Source organism: Orcinus orca, chromosome X (assembly GCF_937001465.1).
Source record: "Orcinus orca chromosome X, mOrcOrc1.1, whole genome shotgun sequence".
In the NCBI taxonomy this organism is placed as follows: Eukaryota; Metazoa; Chordata; class Mammalia; order Artiodactyla; family Delphinidae; genus Orcinus; species Orcinus orca.
The window spans coordinates 28,351,116-28,372,283 of NC_064580.1; the positions used below are offsets into that span (position 1 = coordinate 28,351,116).

Sequence of the window (21,168 nt, forward strand, 5' to 3'; positions counted from 1 at the left end):
AAAAATTTTAGGCAGTTCTCATAGAGTAATAAAACTTGAAAGAAGACAAACCTTCCTTTGGGCATTCTGATGTTGGTGTCAACTACAAAAGTCAGCTGTGTTTTATCATTCTATATTAGTATTGCTTAGGAACTCAAAATGAGTAGGTAAGCATTTATAGAAAGAAATAAAACATTTCATTTTCAGTTCTGAGTTTTAAATTAAATTTCACATTACCAAACTTACTATCTTCTTTTTTGTTCTATTTAACTTGGTGCAGGTGGTTCATGTTAGGGTGATTATCTGACCTGTTCTAAGACATAAGCCGTGTTGCCCTTTATTTTGCCCTAAGATAGCAAGGGTTCTAGTGAGCTTCTGTGTTGGGCTCCAGGAATAACCAAGGATTTGGTTTCAAAACGTTCCCTCTTCTCCTGACAGCTCTAAGGGATGCATCTGCTCCAGACTGCCTGGGCCAAGTCTTTTGAGTCAGTCTTTCTCTTGATAGCTGGCCTAGGTCAAGTTCTACAACACGAACTCTCACCTTTTACCTTTTGAGACTAAATCCCACTGTCCTTAACTCACATCATAAATGAGCTCATTCCATTCTATTCCATTCCTCTTCTACATTTTCTCCCAGACATTTCCTGCTCAGATTTTCTCTTTCAAGTCAAACTGCCCCCATGTTGACCAATCCTTCAATTATTCTCTCGTCTGCCTATTTCTAGCTCATTAAAACATTAGCACTCTCTAAAATCTATATTTATATTCATTATACATACATAAGAAATCCCTTTTCTGGACAAAAGGGCTATAAGGAGGCTACAGGTGAAATTGGAAAGGGGGATAGTCATCATATCAGAATGGATAAGGAGAAGGGAGAACCTGATTTTCATCACTGAATACATCCTGTGACTCTTGCTAAGTGAAATCAAGGGCCAAGTAATCAGAAACATCCTCTGCCAGATTCCTATCAGATGAAACAGTCTGCACCTTTTTTTTTTTTTTTTTTTTTTTTTTTTTTGCGGTACGCGGGCCTCTCACTGTTGTGGCCTCTCCCGTTGCGGAGCACAGGCTCCGGACGCGCAGGGTCAGCGGCCGTGGCTCACAGGCCCAGCCACTCCGCAGCATGTGGGATCTTCCCGGACCGGGGCACGAACCCGTGTCCCCTGCATCAGCAGGCGGACTCTCCACCACTGCGCCACCAGGGAAGCCCCAGTCTGCACCTTTGATTTGCATGTAGCTGCAGGGACAATGTGCATTAATACTGGTCTATACAGAACATCTCATGTTCCTCACTGTAGAATTCCTCCTTCCACTCCACTCCTGTAACACCCACTATTTACCACAACTATAGAGGGTCATGGTTGTTTTAATAGGTCTATCTCTTTTTACAGGTCTAACTCAAATGATTTAGAATTTGAGCGTCCCAAAGCCAGGATTCTGTCTTTCTCATCTTCCTATTCCAAGTGCCTAGTGTTTGTTAAGAAATACGTGAATGAATGAATGGATGCTACAGGCACAGTAAGTCAGATCATGTCACTTCTTAGCTTAGAAACCTCCCAAGTCTTCCCTTCATGCTACGAATAGATTCCGCCTGCTTTTAACTGTAGTCGACAAGACTCTACCTGGTCTGGCTACTGGGTGCTCAATGACCTCCTATTATTCAGCATCTTGCTGCCTCGGCTTCAGTCATACTAGCCTCTTTATTTTTCCTCAACCCCCCTAAGGATGCTCCCATCTCAGAGCCTTTGCATTTACTGTTTCCTCTACCTGGAACGCTTTGCCCCCCCCCGTATCTGCCTGGTGTGCTTCCTCATTTCTCTATGAAACGTCACCGCCCTGACCACCCCATTTAAAGAGTTCTTTTCCCCTATCACCTCTAGCCCCTTTAGACTTCTTTATTCTTTTTTTTTTTGCGGTACGCGGGCCTCTCACTGTTGTGGCCTCTCCCGTGGTGGTGCACAGGCTCCGGACGCGCAGGCTCAGCGGCCATGGCTCACGGGCCCAGCCGCTCCGCAGCATGTGGGATCTTCCCGGACCGGGGCACGAACCCCTGTCTCCTGCATCGGCAGGCGGACTCTCAATCACTGCGCCACCAGGGAAGGCCCTAGGCTTCTTTATTCTTCTTTATCAAACTGATCATGACCTGATTGCCTTCTCCTATTAAAATTCAAGCTCCATGAGAGAGAGATTTTCTTCTATTTACTACTGTTTCCCCAGTACCTAAAAAGAGTTTGACCTATATTGGTCATTGAATAGACATTTGTTGAGTGACAAAAGGAATCAATTCTTAGCTGGCTGAAAATAAAGTGAAGCTCCTAACTTTTTTAGGACATTAGACTAAAGTTCTTTCCTATCATATTAGAGTGGGAATAATCCTTAGAGTGCGCAGTTATTCATTCAATCAAGGCACATCCTGCATCTATCTGCAAGGTGTTAGATGCATGAAATTAAAAAAAAAAAAGAGCATTGCATGTCCTTTACCCTTGTGGCGCTCACAGTCCAACCCGTTTCCTTTTATGATCTATTTTACTGAGTCTCCTTCATTTTAACCCTTGCCTGTCATTGGTATGTATCCTGCTGAGCTTCAGGTGTGGGGCAAGGGGCTGATGTAATTTTATGCTGTCCCGAAAGTCCTTACCCATTAACGGAGCTCATGAGGTCAGACACCTTAAACAATGATCATCACTACATACACTGGACAAAATCATCAACATCGTTATGAAAGCAAGAGTAAATCAAGTTACCCAGTGACTAGAATGAGTCTATTATAATGCTTCTTTTCTCAGATGCTTCTAAATGTCTGTCAGTTACATTGCTCTGTCACAGATTGGGTTCTCCAGGAAGCAGACGCTAAGACAAAGTTCAGAGAGCAGGGTATTTAGTACGTTGTGCCTTTGCGATCGGCACCTATGGAAGGGAGAAGGAGGAAGCAGGAATGGCAACAGGGAGAAGTCAAACAAGGATGGGGGCCCAGTGACAGTCTCACTCAACCCCTCAGGGAGCTGCCCGTGGAAGGGGTGTGATCTTAGGCAAGGTAGCTGAGGCCATTCCCGAAGGGACAGACAACTGAAGGTTGTCTCTACATTCAAGGGGACCTAGAAGTGCAGAAAAGTAGTCTCAAATGATTCCCAGACAGAGGGCATTCTACTTAGTGTTCCATGTGACCCTACTGCAGTGTCCCCAAACCGTCCAGGGGTTTGGTATACAGGAGGGGTCCTCAACCAGGGGCAATTCTGCCCTCGAGGAGACATCTGACAATATCTGGAGACATTTTTGGTTATCACAAATGAGGGAGAGTGGTACTGCTGGCATGCAGTGGGGTGAGGCCCGGGATGGTGCTGGACATCCTATAATGCACAGGACAGCCCCCACGATCAAGAATTGCCTGGCTTAAGATGCCACCAGTGCCCAGGTCAAAAAAGCCTGGTTACAGCCTGGCCTGGCTTATGAGATGCTCTTCACCCTAGATAGATAGTAAATAAGTGAACCAATCAGATGCTCTTTCTTAGAGAGCCTGATTGTAACACCCAGAGAGGAATTTAGATGGCAGAGAGGTGGGGAAGTTCGACAAAAGTCAGGGAGCTAAAGAAGAAAACAAGTGACAAGACAGCGGAAACTATGAGTAAGGAGAAGGTGGAGGGAAGAGAGCAGCTCCGTACTGAGAGCCTGAAGTCTACAGCAGCAGAGGCAAATACAGAGAGAAGCAAACACATGCTGCACGGCGAACGTTGTTCCCCATCCTTCCTTATGTTTCCATGTATCCTTAAAATGCCCCTCATCACCTAAGCCCATCCTTGTTCCTTCCAGCCTTAAGGAGACACAGCGCATTCCAAAGCACATCTGCAGTAGACTGAAATCAAGATGATTGTTACTGCTGATATCTGAAAGTATATTTAAAAATTCAAAAGGGTGGTTTTTTAAACCAGGAATAGTTTATGTAAGTCTACAAAAAACACCAAAATGCCTTTTGTCCTCACCTCAAAGTTCTCACCAAAATGTATTTTCTAATCCCAAACTGGCTGTGTTCTGAAAATGGAAAACATCCAAAGAGAAGAAACAAGAGTAATGATTTTTGCCCACAGGGATGTGATTCCACTATTTCTGTTGTGCAAAGCTTTGTATTTTGGGACAGATGACAAAATGCTACCCTAGGCCAAACGCACAAATGCCTTCATTTTCTGGGGAGTGTAAAAATATACCTTTCAGAGCCAGCATTCCCGTAAAACAGTGCCCATGTGTCAGGAAACTGATCCAGTGCTGTGATGCTGGTCTCCCTGCCCTAGCTCCTCATGAGGCCCAGAGGAATCTGTCATGATGAGGAAGATGAAATGGGAAAGAAACAGGTGCCTGCCTCATCTCTGCCATGCCACGAGGCTAATTTCCATGCAGGTATGCGATGAAGGAGAGGTGGTTGGTGACCAAGCTAAACTTCACCACTTAGCTCGAGGGCCAGATGATGCACAGGGTATCACAGTAGCTTCATGAAGCCTACAGGAGAGGTCCATGCTCTCGGTGTCCTGCTCAGATCCCTTCGCCCCAGCTGGCATACCCACCCCCAGCTGCTGTGAGCACTGGCTGCTGTGGGCCCACTGCCCCCAGCTCCAGGGTACCTCCCTCAGGGAAATGGACACCGCCTCGCTGTCCACTACGCCCCAGAAATCCGCGGCCAATGGCTGACTGACACGGGGGAGCAGAAAGCCCAGCTCCCTTGCCTCAAAATGGGGCCAAGTGCGGGGGGCAATTCGTGCTCCAGAGTTCCTGGTGGGATCAGGCTGAAGGGAGCCTCCGCCTCCTTGCTTAGCCTGACTCCCTGACCACTGTTCCCCCTACCTCATCCTGCTACCCTCCCTCCCCTTCACCTGAGAGATGCTCTCTCAACAGCTTACCTGTACAAGAAACCTTGTGTAGGGCTCTCCTTCTGTGGAAGGCTACCGAAGGCGAGGGTGGTCAACCATCCTCGTGAGCCCGGGACGGAGGGGGTGTCCTGGGACATGGGAGTTTAAGTGCTAAAAGCAAGAACATCCCGGACAAACCAGGACAAATGCGCACCCTGCCCCAGGCAGACAGATCTCTGCGTCCTGAGCTTTGCCTCCAGGGGCTTGGGGGCTCTGAATAACATAAATACATTTGCTGGCGTGCTGGTAAACCAGCCGTGCCAAAATGAAAAAGCCAAGTCTTGATTTGCAGTATTTGCCAGTTTGGGAGGTGGGCGGAAATCTTCCCACTATGGCCGATTTCAAGCTACCGAAGGTCAGTTTAACAACCAGCTCTCAATTCCTGTATATATAACACTCGGCTCTCTTGAGCGAGCAGAAGCCAGTTCAAGCGCACAAATTCCCACAGCAGACACTGAGAACTTTCCTAAGCTTCCTTCTGTGTTCAAATAAATGGGTATGTAGGGCCAATGATGCAAAAGTTTGTTACTAAGGATACTCTACAGCAAATAATTCTAAGCTCTAAACTGGAGAATATAAATTTGAGCTCAAGGCGAAAGGGCCGTAGAAATAGGTTTTGAGAAGAGAGTGTAATGATTATCACCGTGACTTCTTTTTGCACGTATCTGAAAGGCTAACTTTGAATTTACGGAGGCGTTACCAGCGTCACAGATAGGTTAGACGGCATTTGTTCCAAATTCCCAACACTCAGGACAGCACGTGACTGCTGAAGAAACTGGCTCAAGTTGTTTAGCCCTGAGATTTTACCTGATGGCTTTAGGCTGAAAATCATCTCACATTGTACCTGCAAGCTTCTTCCTGACTTTTATCATGATGGCTTCTCTAAGCTGATCTGAGCTTTAAATTATGGGCCTACTCGAATTTCAAATTCATCCATCCCCTGAGGACAATGGTAGCACAGATCCCAGCACTGTTAAGTGAAATGTCAGCAATTATTAAGTGTGCTTAAAGTTTTTCCCCCTACCTTTTTTTAAGTGTGTGAGTGGAGGGACGTGGCGGTGAAGGTTTGGCAACTCTCAAGATGGAAACAAACTTTTCAGCCTTATGTAGCAAGGAGAAACCATAAGCACCTGGGTTACTTTAACAAGAGGAAAAGAGTCAACCAGGGATTTGATTAAGGCAGTTAAGATTATAAAGCCTGCAAGAAATAAGTGATCAGTTCTTTCTTTTTACAGTGTCTCATAATCTGAGAAATAGAAGATCACTCAGTGAAACCCACGGCTTTTAAATTCAGAATAAATAGTAAAAAGGAAATTCGTCTTCCGGAGTTCCACAGCCTTCAATAGAGTTTAATACTGCAAGAGGTCACTGGGTTAAGAGCTAGAGAACAAAAAGTTTTGCCTCTACTGTTTTTTTTCCATCATAAAAGAAATACATGCTTATTAGTAAAAACTCTTCAAAAGTAAGAAGAAAGTAAAACATAACAGCTGTTTCCATTTTGATTTAATTGATTTTCAGTCTTTTCTTTACGTGTACCTTTCTGCTGTTTATATTGTATTTTCTAATAGAGTTGTGATCATACTGTAATGTTGAAGACAGCTTTTTCCCTTAATATATTACATGGCACAGTAGACATTTAGAAAAAGGACTATGTAAAGTTATGGATGCTATCAGTCATTGCTGAGAGGCAACATAAGAGGTCAAATTATTTATTGAGTGTCTACTATGTGGTAGTCACTATGCTAAATTTCATGCTACTGTGTTTTAACAATGGGAGGAGGAAATTTACCTCTTCTTTTGGGTATAAGACATAATTCATTCTGTGAACGCTTTTACTGAACATTTACCAAGTACAGATACTGGGTTAGGTACTGGAGGATATAACTGTCAACAAGACTAAAATCATCCTGTCCTTATAGAGATTAGGATCTACTCATTGATTGCTTTTTTTTTTTTTTGGTGGTACGCGGGCCTCTCACTGCTGTGGCCTCTCCCGCTGCGGAGCACAGGCTCTAGACGCGCACCCTCAGCGGCCATGGCTCACGGGCCCAGCCGCTCCGCGGCATGTGGGACCTTCCAGGACCGGGGCACGAACCCGTGTCCCCTGCATTGGCAGGCGTACTCTCAACCACTGCGCCACCAGGGAAGCCCAGATTACTTTTTTAAATAGATTTTATTGATTGATTGATTGGCTGTCTTGGGTCTTCGTTGCTGTGCGCGGGCTTTCTCTAGTTGTGGCAAGCGGGGGCTACTCTTCATTGTGGTGTGCGGGCTTCTCATTGCAGTGGCTTCTCTTGTTGCGGAGCACGGGCTCTAGGCACATGGGCTTCAGTAGTTGTGGCATGCAGGCTTCAGTAGTTGTGCCTCGTGGGCTCTAGAGCGCAGGCTCAGTAGTTGTGGCACACAGGCTTAGTTGCTCCGCGGCATGTGGGATCTTCCTCGACCAGGGCTCAAACCCATGTCCCCTGCATTGGCAGGTGGATTCTTAACCACTGCACCACCACGGAAGCCCCTACTCATTGATTATTCACCTATTCATTAGTTACACAAGTAACTGTTGAGCTCTTATAATATGCCAAACACTGCACTTTCAGATTAGGACCATGAAAAACATCTTCGGAAAGGAGAGGAACTACTTACACTGAGAATTAAACGCAAGGGAATGAATGCTACTTTTACGTCTAACACACTGAGAATTAAATGCAAGAGAATGAATGCTACTTTTATGTCTAGTTTGACTCTAATAGGCGGATACTAAGTTACACTACCAAGTTGATAGTAACGATACTAATAGCAAACACTTGTATGGCACTTATGTGCTAGGCACTGTTTTAAGTGTTTTACATATAATATAAACTATAAACATAGTGGAAGTTTGATCTTCACTATAAAACTATGACATAGTATTACCATATTTCATTGAATTGAAAACCCCTTTGGACATAAGGTATATTTTGATTTCTGTTAAAACATGGGTGGGGTATGTCAAATTTGATGAAATATGTTATTATTATCCCCATTTTACAGATGAGACAAAAAGAGATTAAGTATCTGAGCCAATATTTGACCCCAATTAATCTAGTTTCGGAGCCTGTACTTTTAACCAATATCCCATGTCATTGGTGGGATGACATTTGGCCCAGGGGCATCGAGAGAAAAATTCAGCCTCTATAAATCAACTTACTGTGGCCAGACCAAGAGAAATAGAAGAGAGAAAAATCTGTGGCAATATCGGATAGCCTAGACAGTCGCTGGCCTGCCTGCTAGTTCTTAATGGGTAAGGCAATGCGAGGTGTGGCACGGAAGTCCAGAAACTGGGTTCTAGTCCCAGATTTATTATAACCATCTGTATGATCTCGATTATGTCATTTGGTCTCTCTGCCTCTATTTTATCATCTGTGAAGTAAGGGCAGGGCTAGAGTTCTTCAGTACCCCTCAAATTTTTTTTATTGCAATCCACAGAAGGAATACATTTTACATTGTAACGTAGTATACAGAGACAGACACACACACCTAACTGAAATCAAAGTGTCAAAATGATACTTAACCTTGCTTGTGTAATGTACTCTAATTTTCTATTTTCTAATCTGTTCCATTTCATTCCATTAAAAAATTGCTGGTTGCAAGTCATTACACTGATTGCAGAATTCACTAATGAGTACTTTGAAAACAGTTCATATAGATACTCTCTAAGCTTCTCTCCAGTTAGGAAATTCCACAGCACAGGGGGACTCCTGGGGTGGGCCTCAGAGCTGGAAACCCCAGGAAATAAAGAGTTGACCTTTCTGCCTTATAAATACTCATTTTCTTTTCAATCGGATCGTGTTTTTACTACCTTCAGCAGAAAGTTCTCATTATTAAACTATCTGGCAAATATCACTTTAGGGCAAAGATTCCCATAGTATGTTCCACAGCATGTTTAGTGAGAAATTAATTGGTATGCCTGAAAAAGGTTTCCGTAGTCACATAAGTAGGACGTACGAGTCACTGACACTGTGCTCCTCTTAGAGTTTCAATGTATATTAAAAGCTACAAGAATTCCAACAGGAAAGAAATTTGCTTACCTTTACAACCTAGTGATTTTCCAATCTTATTGACCCCAGAACTATTTTTTCAAGGGAGAGTTATTAACATCATACAGTACATTAATGTTCTGAGAAACCTGGCTTGGGAAATGGCCCTTTAGGGAATTCTAGAACTTGTGAAATATTAAGACAAATATAAGTTCTTTCTACTGTTACAGAAAGATTTCTACCTTTACTCAAATACATAGTTACCCTTCTTGGTGAGAAAAGTAAAATTTAGAACAGAAGCCCAGAGAATTGAGAAAATAGCCAGAAAAAAAAGTGTTGAATTCTTTTTTAAAAAAGTTCCTAAATTCTTGAAAATAACAAAAGACGGACAATTTTCAGACTACTAAGCTAGTGAATACTGTAGTACATTTTTGATCATTGACATATGAATATATTTTTAAAATATATAAAATTTTAAGGATAAATATATTTTAAAATCACACTATTAGAATTTCTCCTTTTTCTTGGTTTACGTTGCAGAAGTCAGTCAGAAGTAGTAGAATATTAAAGCTACAATTAAAGGCAAGTAGTGTCTATCAATAGATAAAGGTCGTATTTTACCTATATTTTCTCTTCTCATTTTTCTCTCAGATCTAAGATAAAAGAAACAGCTTCTTTAACAAGTAGAGATTGGGCCACCAAGAAGAAACAGTGAATACTTTAGTAAAAGGCCACCTCTCCCTATTGATAAGGAAACAAAGACACCTGGGTAATGTAATTTTCAAAGGGGAGTGTGTGGGGGGGGGAGGGGGAGAGAGAGAGAGAGAAAGAGAGAGAGAAAGAGACAGTGAGTGTGTTTGACGGGGTGCAGTTTGCGGCTCATCCTTATTTTTTCTTTTCTTTGTAACTTCCAAGCCTCAGAAATCACTCTATTTTTATTCCTGGTAACCTGGAAGCAAATTACTAGACATCTATCAATTCAAACTCATTTAATATGACCTCAGTGGTATTTTTTCAAACATATTTTTTTTGGGGGGGGGGGAAGCTCTTTTTCTTTTATAGAACATAAAAATAACAGCAAATAAGTGACTTCAGAGAGGCCCTGCCTCAAATACAATTTTGATGTAACACCCAATTTCTGGTGCAACTTTCTAGAGGTCAGCTTGGCAATATGTATCAAAAGCCTTACAAATGTAAACATCCTTTAACACAGCAGTTCCATTTTCTAGGCATTTATCTTGTAGAAAAGAATCTGAGACGTTTATAAAGGTTTATAAAGGTGTACAAAGAATATTAGATATGATAGATACATAATGTTAGATAAAATAGTGAAAATTTTGAAATAACCTTAATATTGAGTGATTTAGAATTGTCTTGGTAAATGTGGTACAGCCAGAGAAGGGAATACTACCCTGCCATTTAAAAACATTACTCTGCAGAGGAATATTTAAACACACGAAAATATTTTTATGATAGTTCTGAGGAGAAAAAAGCAGGTCATAAAACTGTAAATTGTTTTCATCCCTGTTTGGTTAAAAAAAAAGAGAGAGAATCTGAATTCACACACCCCCCCCCCCCCCCCGAGAGAAAGACAGAATGTGTATAAACCATTCTGTTTATACAGAATGTATAGTGTATACGTTCATTGTGTGTGTAAAACCACATTTTTTGTAGTGGTTATCTCTAAGTGGTGGGATTACAAAAAATTTTTTTTTCCTGTTTGTATTCTCTGCTTTCCAACATTTCCTTGAGTGCCACATATTACCTCTGTAATTTAAAAAAGGACAACACAAAGAAATAATCTTTATTTAGTCTTTAGTCTCACTGTCCTATTTCTCATATATCCCTTAAACCAAATTGGTATTTTTTGGTATCCATAAGCAAAGCTTCTAAGCATATATTGATATTCCACGTGAATACTTAAGAAATTGGCGACTTCTGGGGCTGCCTCCATATAAGCAGGTAAATCAGCGCCTGTGCCTACAGGCCTGATCTTTCTGGACGTGGGCACCAGTGCGATATGGTTTGAAAGGTGTGGGGATGCTCCTCCTGGCCCCTCAAAGTTCTCCCCTTACAGCTCAGAGATTATGGCTGACGTTCTACCACTTGACAGCCATTCCTCAGGCTTATGGCTTTTCACCCTATTAAAATGCAAATAACCCCGGAGAAGTACACATTAAACTTTACCTGTCACCTGGGTTAAATGAGTATAACGTATCCTTTTCTGAGAATAGGTTTTAACGGGGAAGACAGAGGAATGTGGGTGGGGCAGGCAGAGAGAATAAAAAGTGAATGAATATATATGGTGTCTGAGGAATATTAATTCCTCAGTCTCAGGAATATTAATATTCATAATAGTAATATTTTTATTTATGGTTTAGGAGTCACTTACAAGTATGTTATCACAGTTAATCTCAATTAAATCAAATAGAATGGCTCTGCCACCAAGGCGATCTAAGCAGACCAGAAATTGGGAAAAATATACAAGACAAAATGTGCAGGATTTATAGTTGTTCTACAGTCATTCGCAAAAGCCACAATCCCGATCAATTACGTATCCTGCTTTAACTTGCCCATTTTTTCATGACACCTCCTAAGCATGTGTGACACTGTCTAAATAATGACTGCATGTTGATAAAAGGGTTAGACCCAGTCAAAAAAATAAGACAACCTCTTACTTAATACACTATCAGTGTATAACAAAAAGACAGGACCACTACTTTCTAGGAATTTTTGTTCTAAAAGACATGGCCCACTAGACACACACATGAAAGCAACAAGTGAAAAGCTTTAAAAGGTTCATGAGCATGGATCTTTTTATTAACCTATGGAAAATGGAGAAGGAAGGAAAGGACTAGAAAATGGCAATAAAAGGAAGGCAAAAGAATGAAGGGAGATCATATAGAATTGCTTCTTCTCTATAAAATATATCAATAAAGTAAAGGACGGTCTAGCGTGGTGGTTAAAAACAGACTCTGGAGTCACTTCTTGGGTTTGAATCCTGGCTCTGTCATCCACTTGCTGTGTGACTGTGTGCCTCAATTTCCTCATCTTAAAAATGGGTATAATAATGGTATCTACCTTATAGGTTGCTATAAGGATTAAGTTGGGTCATATTCGTAACACTGCAAGGCACAAAGTAATTGCCTTAAAATGATGCTTAAACTCCACCATACACAAAAATAAACTCAAAATGAATTAAAGACCTAAATCTAAGACTGGATACCATAAAACTCTTAGAGGAAAACATAGGCAGAACACCCTCTGACATAAGTCGCAGCAATATCTTTTTCAATCCATTTCCTAGAGTAATGGAAATAAAAACAAAAATAAACAAATGGGATCTAATTAAACTCAAAAGCTTTTGCACAGCAAAGGAAACCATAAAGAAAACGAAAAGATAACCCACAGAATGGGAGAAAATATTTGCAAACGATGTGACCGACAAGGGATTCATCTCCAAAATTTACAAACAGCTCATGCAGCTCAATATCAAAAAACAAACACCCCAATCAAAAAATGGGCAGAAGACCTAAGTAGACATTTCTCCAAATAAGATATACAGATGGCCAAGAGGCACATGAAAAGATGCTCAGCATTGCTAATTATTAGAGAAATGCAAATCAAAACTACAATGACGTATCATCTCACACCAGTCAGAATGGCCATCATCAAAAAGTCTACAAACAATAAATGCTGGAGAGGCTGTGGAGAAAAGGAAACCCTCCTACACTCTTGGTGGGAATGTCCATTGGTACAGTCACTATGAAGAACAGTATGGAGGTTCCTTAAAAAACTGAAAACAGAGTTACCATACGATCCAGCAATCCAACTCCTGTGCATGTATCCAGAGAGAACCATGGTTCAAAAGGATACATGCACCCGAATGTTCACTGCAGCGCTGTTTACAATAGCCAAGACATGGAAGCAACCTAAATGTCCACTGACAGATGAATGGATAAAGAAGTTGTGGTACAGATACACAATGGAATATTACCCAGCCATTAAAAAGAATGAAATAATGCCATTTGCAGCAACACGGATGGACCTGGAGATTATCATACTAAGTGAAGTAAGTCAGACAGAGAAAGACAAATATCATATGATATCACTTAGATGTGAAATCTAAAATAAGTTATACAAATGAACTTATTTACAAAGCAGAAACAGACTCACAGAATTAGAGAACTAATTTATGGTTACTGGGGGGATGGGTGGTGGAGAGGGATAGATTGGGAGGTTGGGATTGATATATACACACTGCTATATTTAAAATAGATAACCAACAAGGACCTACTATATAGCACAGGGAACTTTGCTCAGTATTCTGTAATAACCTAAATGGGAAAAGAACTTGAAAAATAGACACATGTATATGTAAAACTGAATCACTTTGCTATACACCTGAAACTAACACATTGTTTTTTTGAACTAACACACTGTTAATCAACTATACTCCAATATAAAATAAAAATTTCTAAAAAATGATGGTTAAACTCTCATACATACGCATGCATGACCAGAAGGAAATACGTCAAAATGTTAACAGATATTAACCCCATGTGGCAGACGTATGACTTTTTAAATACCTATATATATATATATATATATATATATATATATACTTTTATAATCAAAGAAAGAGTAGTATAAATTAACAACACTAATCAGAGGAAAACAGTAGCCTGACAATTTAATATGCATTGTTATATTTATAGGATGTTCCAATATTACACTTTCAGTTAACCAAGGCTATTCCTCTTGGTATTAATTATAAAAATATAGTTAATTATAAAAGATATAATATTTATTAATAATATATAAATAATATCATTATAAAAATATAATTAATAAAATAGTAAAACTGGAAAATAAAAAGAATGAAGAGAGGTCAAGGATAAAAGAGGGATAAGAATAGTTAGGGAAAGGAAACAGAATGGGCTGAAGTTCCAACTTGCAGGCAGGGAGTATTTAATGAATAATATAGAGATAAAGAATTATAGATTCATAGTAATATATATTGAATTATCATATAATAATTATATGATATATAATTATCAGCTTGACGAAGTGAACTGCTGTAAGCAGAACTAAAGACTCAAAAATATTGCTAAAGTTAGCACTTGAGAATACATTGTGGGAAATAATTATGCATTAGTTGAAGGCTGGACAAAATGATCTAATTGGTCCTCCTCTTCTTAACCTTCTGAATTTACCCACTAAGTTATATTTCAGGATGATTTGTGCCTCCAGTGCATTTGGCAGAGACAACTGTAATTCAACTCTTAATTCTTAGCCACCAAGATGCAGTGAAGAGGTTAAGCAATGAAAACTGACAATGACTTACTGGAAAGGAAGTGCTGGGATGCTGGGCCAAAGTCCCTGTGGGCTTCGTGCAGCTGCCTGATGCGGTCCTCAACAGCTACCTGCGAGGAAGAGGAGAAAAATTATGTTCTCTCATCATATATAATGAGGGGCAATTAAAACAACGTATCCTTTTTGGTAAGATCTTCTGGGCTTCTAAGGCTGGAACATTAAAACAACGATTTATAACCTTGTTTTAATATCCACTTACCACATGTGGCCTCCGAGACCCATTTTTATCAAACCAAGGCCAAACAAAAAAGATTTGCTCTCTTGACAATGCTAAAATGGGATTTTCTAAGAACACTCTACTCATTGGTAGCCACAAATGAATTACTGCTCCAATTAGTACCATCAAAAATGCAAACTCTAGGGCTTCCCTGGTGGTGCAGTGGTTGAGAGTCTGCCTGCCGATGCAGGGGACACGGGTTCGTGCCCCAGTCCGGGAAGATCCCACATGCCGCGGAGCGGCTGGGCCCGTGAGCCATGGCCGCTGAGCCTGCGCGTCCGGAGCCTGGGCTCCGCAACGGGAGAGGCCACAACAGTGAGAGGCCCGCATACCGCAAAAAAACCCCAAAAAGGTCTTTCCCAAAAATTTGCAGGAATTCTGTCCATGAGCAGGCCCAGTAGGAGCTCGGTGAGGGGCTGGGCCTGTGAGCCATGGCCGCTGAGCCTGCGCGTCCGGAGCCTGGGCTCCGCAACGGGAGAGGCCACAACAGTGATAGGCCCGCGTACAGCAAAAAAAAAAAAAAAAAAAAAAAAAAAGCAAACTCCAGATCTTTCACAAAAACGTTAGGTAGGGAGGTTGCCATTCGCCATTATACTAGGTGACTAAAGGATCTCAGAAATGATATATATTTTGTCTTAGTCTGTTGCTTTTGACATGTTTTTAAGAATCATATTGATTGATAATGGATATCAAGTGATAATCATTGATAAATTAATAAGTAACCAAAAGTTGATTGATACTTAAGTATCAAAGAAACAGAGGCAAGGTTTTAATTTAGGGTAACTATAGGGTGGATGGTGAAAAGAAAGAAATTTTCAGATTTCAGATTTTATTGGACTTGGAAATTAGTGGGAAGTATACGTTTAGGTGGCAATGGAATAAAGTTTGCCATTCTTTTTTTCCTATTATGTTTTTCTATAATATATTGACACAGTGTCCTTTCAGCTCAGTGAATTCCATTTTGAGTGGGGGAAAAAGGGAAGAATTTTATGGGTGAAATGGTATGTTGTGTCATCTGGCATACTGCCAATTCTATATTCATGGTGGCCCCAGGCACCCTAGCTTTATAACTTTGGGTCTTGATTTGGTTCTGAGCAGGCTATGCTAAACTAGACATTAGTCAGAGCTTGCCCAGAGCCATCAGAGCTCAAGCAGGTTCACTCTGTGGTGTGGATAACTCCCAAGAAGTAAGATACATCTTAAACTCATTGAAAAAGTGGCTCAGGTAGTCTGGTCTAACGCCAACTCTGACCTTCCCAAATCAATCAATTACCTAGCCTAGATCCAGAACAATCTTTTTTTTTTTTTTTACACGTTCTCCCTAGCCTTGTCCATCTTTGCTTGGACCAAATACTTGGAAAACCACACAGAGTTTCAAAAAAAAATGGAGGGTTTGCTTCACTGCGATGCACAGAAAAACACGAGGGACATTTGAAACCTACTTTCCCAGCCTTAGGACCCTGCACTCTCAGTCACACTCTACCGGCCTGTCCTGAGACATTCCATCCAATGTAACACTCCTGAGACTTGTTCGTGTTCTCCTTCCCTCTGGAATGTTCTTATCTCCCTTTTCCCCATTTAAGGCTGTTATATGTTTGCCTCCTCAGCATTCTCACAGCACACGGTTTATACTTGGAACACTGCTATCATAGCCATTGTTTTCGTCATATGGACATGGATATCTCCTGCAATGGACTGGCAACTTCTTGATGGCAGGAACCATTCCTTGCTTATTTGTCCTCTCCTCTCCTCCCTCCCACAGGATGCACTGAACCCCGCATGTAGTAAGTGGTATAAGAAATATCTGTGTAATGACTAGTTGATCAAACCAGTGGATAAATGTGTGTGTGTGTGTGTGTATGTGTGTGTGTGTGTGTGTGTGTGTGTGTGTGCGCGCGGATGAGAAAGAGGAAAGAGAGGGAGGGAGAGAGAGAGAGCTAGATAGGGAGAATGAATGAGAATGCTCACTGACATCAACTGCATGTTGTATGTCCCTGGGTAAATTATTCTAAACTTAACTTACCTTATCATTAAAATGGGACAACAATACTTCCTACCTCATGGTGTTACTGTGGGAATTAAATAAGATGATACATGTGTTTAGCCTAGTTTCTATCACATGCTAATTGCTCAATCAATGCTAGCAGCTGCTGTTATTGCTGCTATTATGGTTAATAAAGGGAGAGGAAGAGGTTACAGTGTGCAAGGCACCACATAACATACAAAAATGGCTAATATTTAAGCACTCTGTGCATGACAATATGAAGTAACATTTAATCTTCACAATAACTCTGTAGTAGGAAATAATATTCTCTCTCCACTTCACTGATGTAGAAACTGAAGGATGAGAGGATAAAAAAACCAACCAAACAAAATTTGCCTAAGCTTAAGCGGTTAGTAAACTGGCAGATTCAGGATTCAAGCTCATTCAGTCTGGCTCTTGCTCTTCACTGCTCCTCCAGAGAGTAAAGTTGAAAACACAAAGTACTGTGTAAATAGTTAACATGCAGTTGGCCTTTTAATTTATTTTTAAATTAATTTATTGAAAGCAGACCTAACGTAGTGTACCTATCTATGAAACTCTTAGTCATCAGTATATTTTATGATCCAATGCAAGGCCAGTTCCTGGTCTTAAAGAATGTGATACCCTAAGACTATAGAGAAGGGCTGTAGAAGAACACATGCAAATGAATGGAATACGTAATTATTTCTAAATGCAGAATGGGTCATTTAATACACAAATAAAGAAGAGAGGAATGTGAAAGTCTGTGGATGGGGAGGCCATATGGGAATGGACACTGAGGAGAAATCTTTGCACATATGAGAGGGAAATCCCCAAGGGAACACGTGGATGGCAAAGGAGCATGAACGTGCCACAGGCCATTTCCTCTGGAGATAGCGTTAGTGGCTTCACAGGGACCACGTGGGTACAGGAACACAGACCATTTTAAGCCCCTGATCTGAAGGTTGCTTCCTTCTTATACAGGGAGGGCCATGCTGGTTGTTTCCAGTGTATATCCAATTGTCAAGAATTTAAAATTAGATAAAAGTGAATCTCCATCCCTATAACTCGAACTTAAGAAAATGTATGATAGTGAGACAAAAACTAAAGATGTATCATGTAATGAAATAAAATATTCAGGAAAGAGTCTTAACTAAAGAATTAAGCAGAAAAGATTTCTTTTCACAAATTATCTTTGGAGAAAGGTATGGCACGGATTGAATGCACAGAATAAATAAAGAAATAATTTTAAGAAAGGAAAACTTGGGGCTTCCCTGGTGGTGCAGTGGTTGGGAGTCCGCCTGCCGATGCAGGGGACACGGGTTCGTGCCCCGGTCCGGGAAGATCCCACACGCCGCGGAGCGGCCACAACAGCAAGAGGCCCGCGTACCGGGAAAAAAAAAAAAAGAAAGGAAAACTTGAAGGCACACAAGATCCTCACAAACTGTAGCTACTTGAGAACAAAGCACTTTACTCTTGTGAGCAATTAGGCAAGGAAATGAAATTTGATAACCTTTTGAAACAATAACCTCCATGCATTAGACCTTACTAACTGGATTTTTTTTTTTTACCAATATAAAACACTACATGCAAACTAGGAAGCAAAAGCCAGAAATTTTATCCCATTACCTTGCATTCTGGCACAGTTCATTCTTTACTTGGTTAATTGTTTGTTCCCTTTTTAAGTATATGTTAATATGGAAAGAGATATGCAATAAATGAATGCTACAGTCTTGATCTCTGGAAGCATAACGGGTTGGAGGTGAGGAATGGAAACAACCTAAGGAAGATCTTGGGGTAGCAGAACACTGGTCTCAGAGAGGACAGTGAGATGCAGTTAGCTAGGTGCGCTGCAAGCAGATGACGCAAAACAAGACATTGCAGACACTGAGGCTCAAGATTTACCCCGTAGGCAAAGGGAACCACTGAAGACTTCCGTGAGGGGACTCATGATTTGAGAGGGAAGTTGAAGTTTAGGGAGATGAATCTGTCAGTGTAACAGATTCAAGAGGGACCTGGAGGCTGACACAAGTTAGAGGCTGTTGCAACTGACCAGACTTGGGGTTATGTGTGTTGGAATGAAGACTGTGTTGCCTGGAATGGAAAAGATGGTATAGACGGGGAGGTATTTTAAAGTAAGGAAAAACTAATCACTTTGCTGTTGGAGTGTAATTTTTGTAGAAGCAAATAAAACTTCAGGATTTCCAGTGTGGAAGACCAGGAGATTGAGGATACTGCTGATGGAAACACTAATAATTAGAAAGGGGAGGAATGGCAAATGGGCGGATGACTTCATTTGGAACATGACGAATTTGACCTAACAGTGAAACATTTAACTGGAGATGTCATGTATAGCCAGTTAGAGAGGAGCAATCTGTCCCAGTCATTAAAGGAAGGAAAGGGAAGTGAGACTGAAGAGGGCAGGACTGAGCATTAGAAAGTGAGTGGAGAAGGAAGAACCAAAGGAGTCCAAACAATTATTTAAAGAGACAGGAAGAACCCAATTTCCCCCAAATTAATAGGCCATACCTCTGTTTCTTTTCATAAAAAGAAATACAATTATAACATCCTTTTGGAAGCACACATCTTGTGTCTACTATTAGATCATAGATCAAGAAAGTTTAGAACTGGAAGAAACCTGATCTATTGATACACAAGGGTCTATTCTTTAGAACTACCCCAGATGGACAAAAACCTGCCATCTGCTCCATGGGTACCAAGATCTAGTTCGCAGCGTTTCTTCAGAAAAAGCATGTCGGGGGGAAAAAAGTCTCTCTCTTTTTTAACAACAAAAACAAAAAACAGGGCTTCCCTGGTGGCGCAGTGGTTGAGAGTCCGCCTGCCGATGCAGGGGACGTGGGTTCGTGCCCCGGTCCGGGAAGATCCCACATGCCGCGGAGCGGCTGGGCCCGTGAGCCATGGCCGCTGAGCCTGCGCGTCCGGAGCCTGTGCTCCGCAACGGGAGAGGCCACAACAGTGAGAGGCCCGCGTACCGCACAAAAAAACAAAAACGAAAACAAAAATCAAATATGCTCTCTGAGGACAGGGACCCTTCTTTCTTTCCCTACTATATCCTAGTTGACAAGCACAGTACCTGGCCTATGGCAGGTGCTCGATTCATATTAGCTGAATGAATTAATGTGTAGTTTATTCAAGGATCTTCACCATAACCATTATATTTTGAATGGAGAATTTCTTTTTCAAGAGTCCCAAAACAAGTTTTTGGAAAGGCCTTTCCTCCCTCCCTCCCTCCCTTCTTTCTTTCCTTCTTTTTTTGATGCTCAAAGTTAAAAAAATAAAAAGAAAAGAAAACCATTTAGATTCATTGTGCCTACGTTAGATTAAGAAAAATTTTAAAAAGCAGTAATTTGTATGACAAACCCAGAGCCCAAAACTCCTCCATATCTGTTTTATTCTAATTTTTAAATAATCATATTTGAGAGCTATGAAGACTATATATTAGTCTTCTTTGCTTTCTCCTTTCTGTAGGCAGTGTACTCTTTGCAGAGACCTCCCTTCTTTCACTTCACTAAGACATATCTCTCTATTCATTCAGAAGATATTTACTAGAATGTAAGTTCCTTGTCCATGTAGATTGGGACCCTGTCTGCCTTGTTCACAGTTTGGTATAGTGCCTAATACAAAGGAGATGCTCAGTAAATACTCAATAAATGAGTGAATGAAAAGGCTTTTTGAGCCTGTTACTTTAGGCACTGCACTAAGTGTGATTAAGGTATACTTGAAAGTGTAATTTTGGAGATAATAAATGAGCACCAAGTCCTTCAACTAAATTAATGATAACACACTCCATTCCCAGCTGTGACTGTTCCCCAAAGCTCAGTCAATTCCTCTGTGTATTTTGAAGAATATCTTTATTTCCTTTTTTCTTCAAAATTGCTTTAAGTAAGCCAAAAGGAGAAGAAAGAAAAAGGACAGATAACAACACTGTGGCTCCTAGTAATGATTTTAAATAAATTGATCTAAGTGCAAATATTTGTTACTTAACTTTAAGTTCTCAAGGGCTTCCAATTTTTCTTTTGACCTGCTAGTTAATTACTTTTAAGTTTTCATCTCCACTGGAGTTTTAGAAGAGCTAAAAATTCCCTCCTGATGTGGAAATACATCGTTAGACAATGTGATTCCTTCCTGGTGTCCAAGTGTTCTTACTGGCGCTACATGCATAAATCGTGTTTACTCCAGTCTTGGGAAAAGATGTAACTGGGCATGTATATTTCAATTTTCTGGGTCTCAGTTTGTTAAGACCCTTGATAGATATCCATGGGCATGCAAGAACCACAGTTCACACCACCACTAATGAGCCCATAAAAATAAAACTCTCCTTGTGCTGTGATGCTAGCGAATAAACAACGCACACGCACACAAACGACTCTCTCCAGTCTATTCGTGAGTTTTTGTTCTGAAATTTTGCAGTTTGTACACTTCTCTGTATGCATTTATCTACTGGGGGAAGCCTTCAGAATTCATTCTTACTTCCAAATTCTTACTTGTAACACTCATAATAAACACGTGCCCAAACATTATCCTGAAAACTCTCCTGAGATTTATTTCACTTTCAGTTAAAATCCTCTTAACGAGTTGTAACTCTTTTCATTTAAAATCCATTGTTCTAATCGTGATTTCTTCTGAGTTGTGACTGAAAAGAAAAATGCTCTGAGATAAGGT

The 21,168-nt window shown here is 40.8% G+C and overlaps 1 protein-coding gene across 1 annotated transcript in view; it reads right to left on the bottom strand.

The window, feature by feature from the left end:
• The window catches only part of DMD (dystrophin), a 2,251,544-nt gene that overhangs the window by 226,803 nt on the left and 2,003,573 nt on the right, over positions 1-21,168 (bottom strand). The window contains exon 61 of the mRNA XM_049704774.1: positions 14,238-14,316. Within this exon, the coding sequence (XP_049560731.1) occupies positions 14,238-14,316 (79 nt within the window). The remainder of the gene's footprint in view (positions 1-14,237; positions 14,317-21,168) is intronic.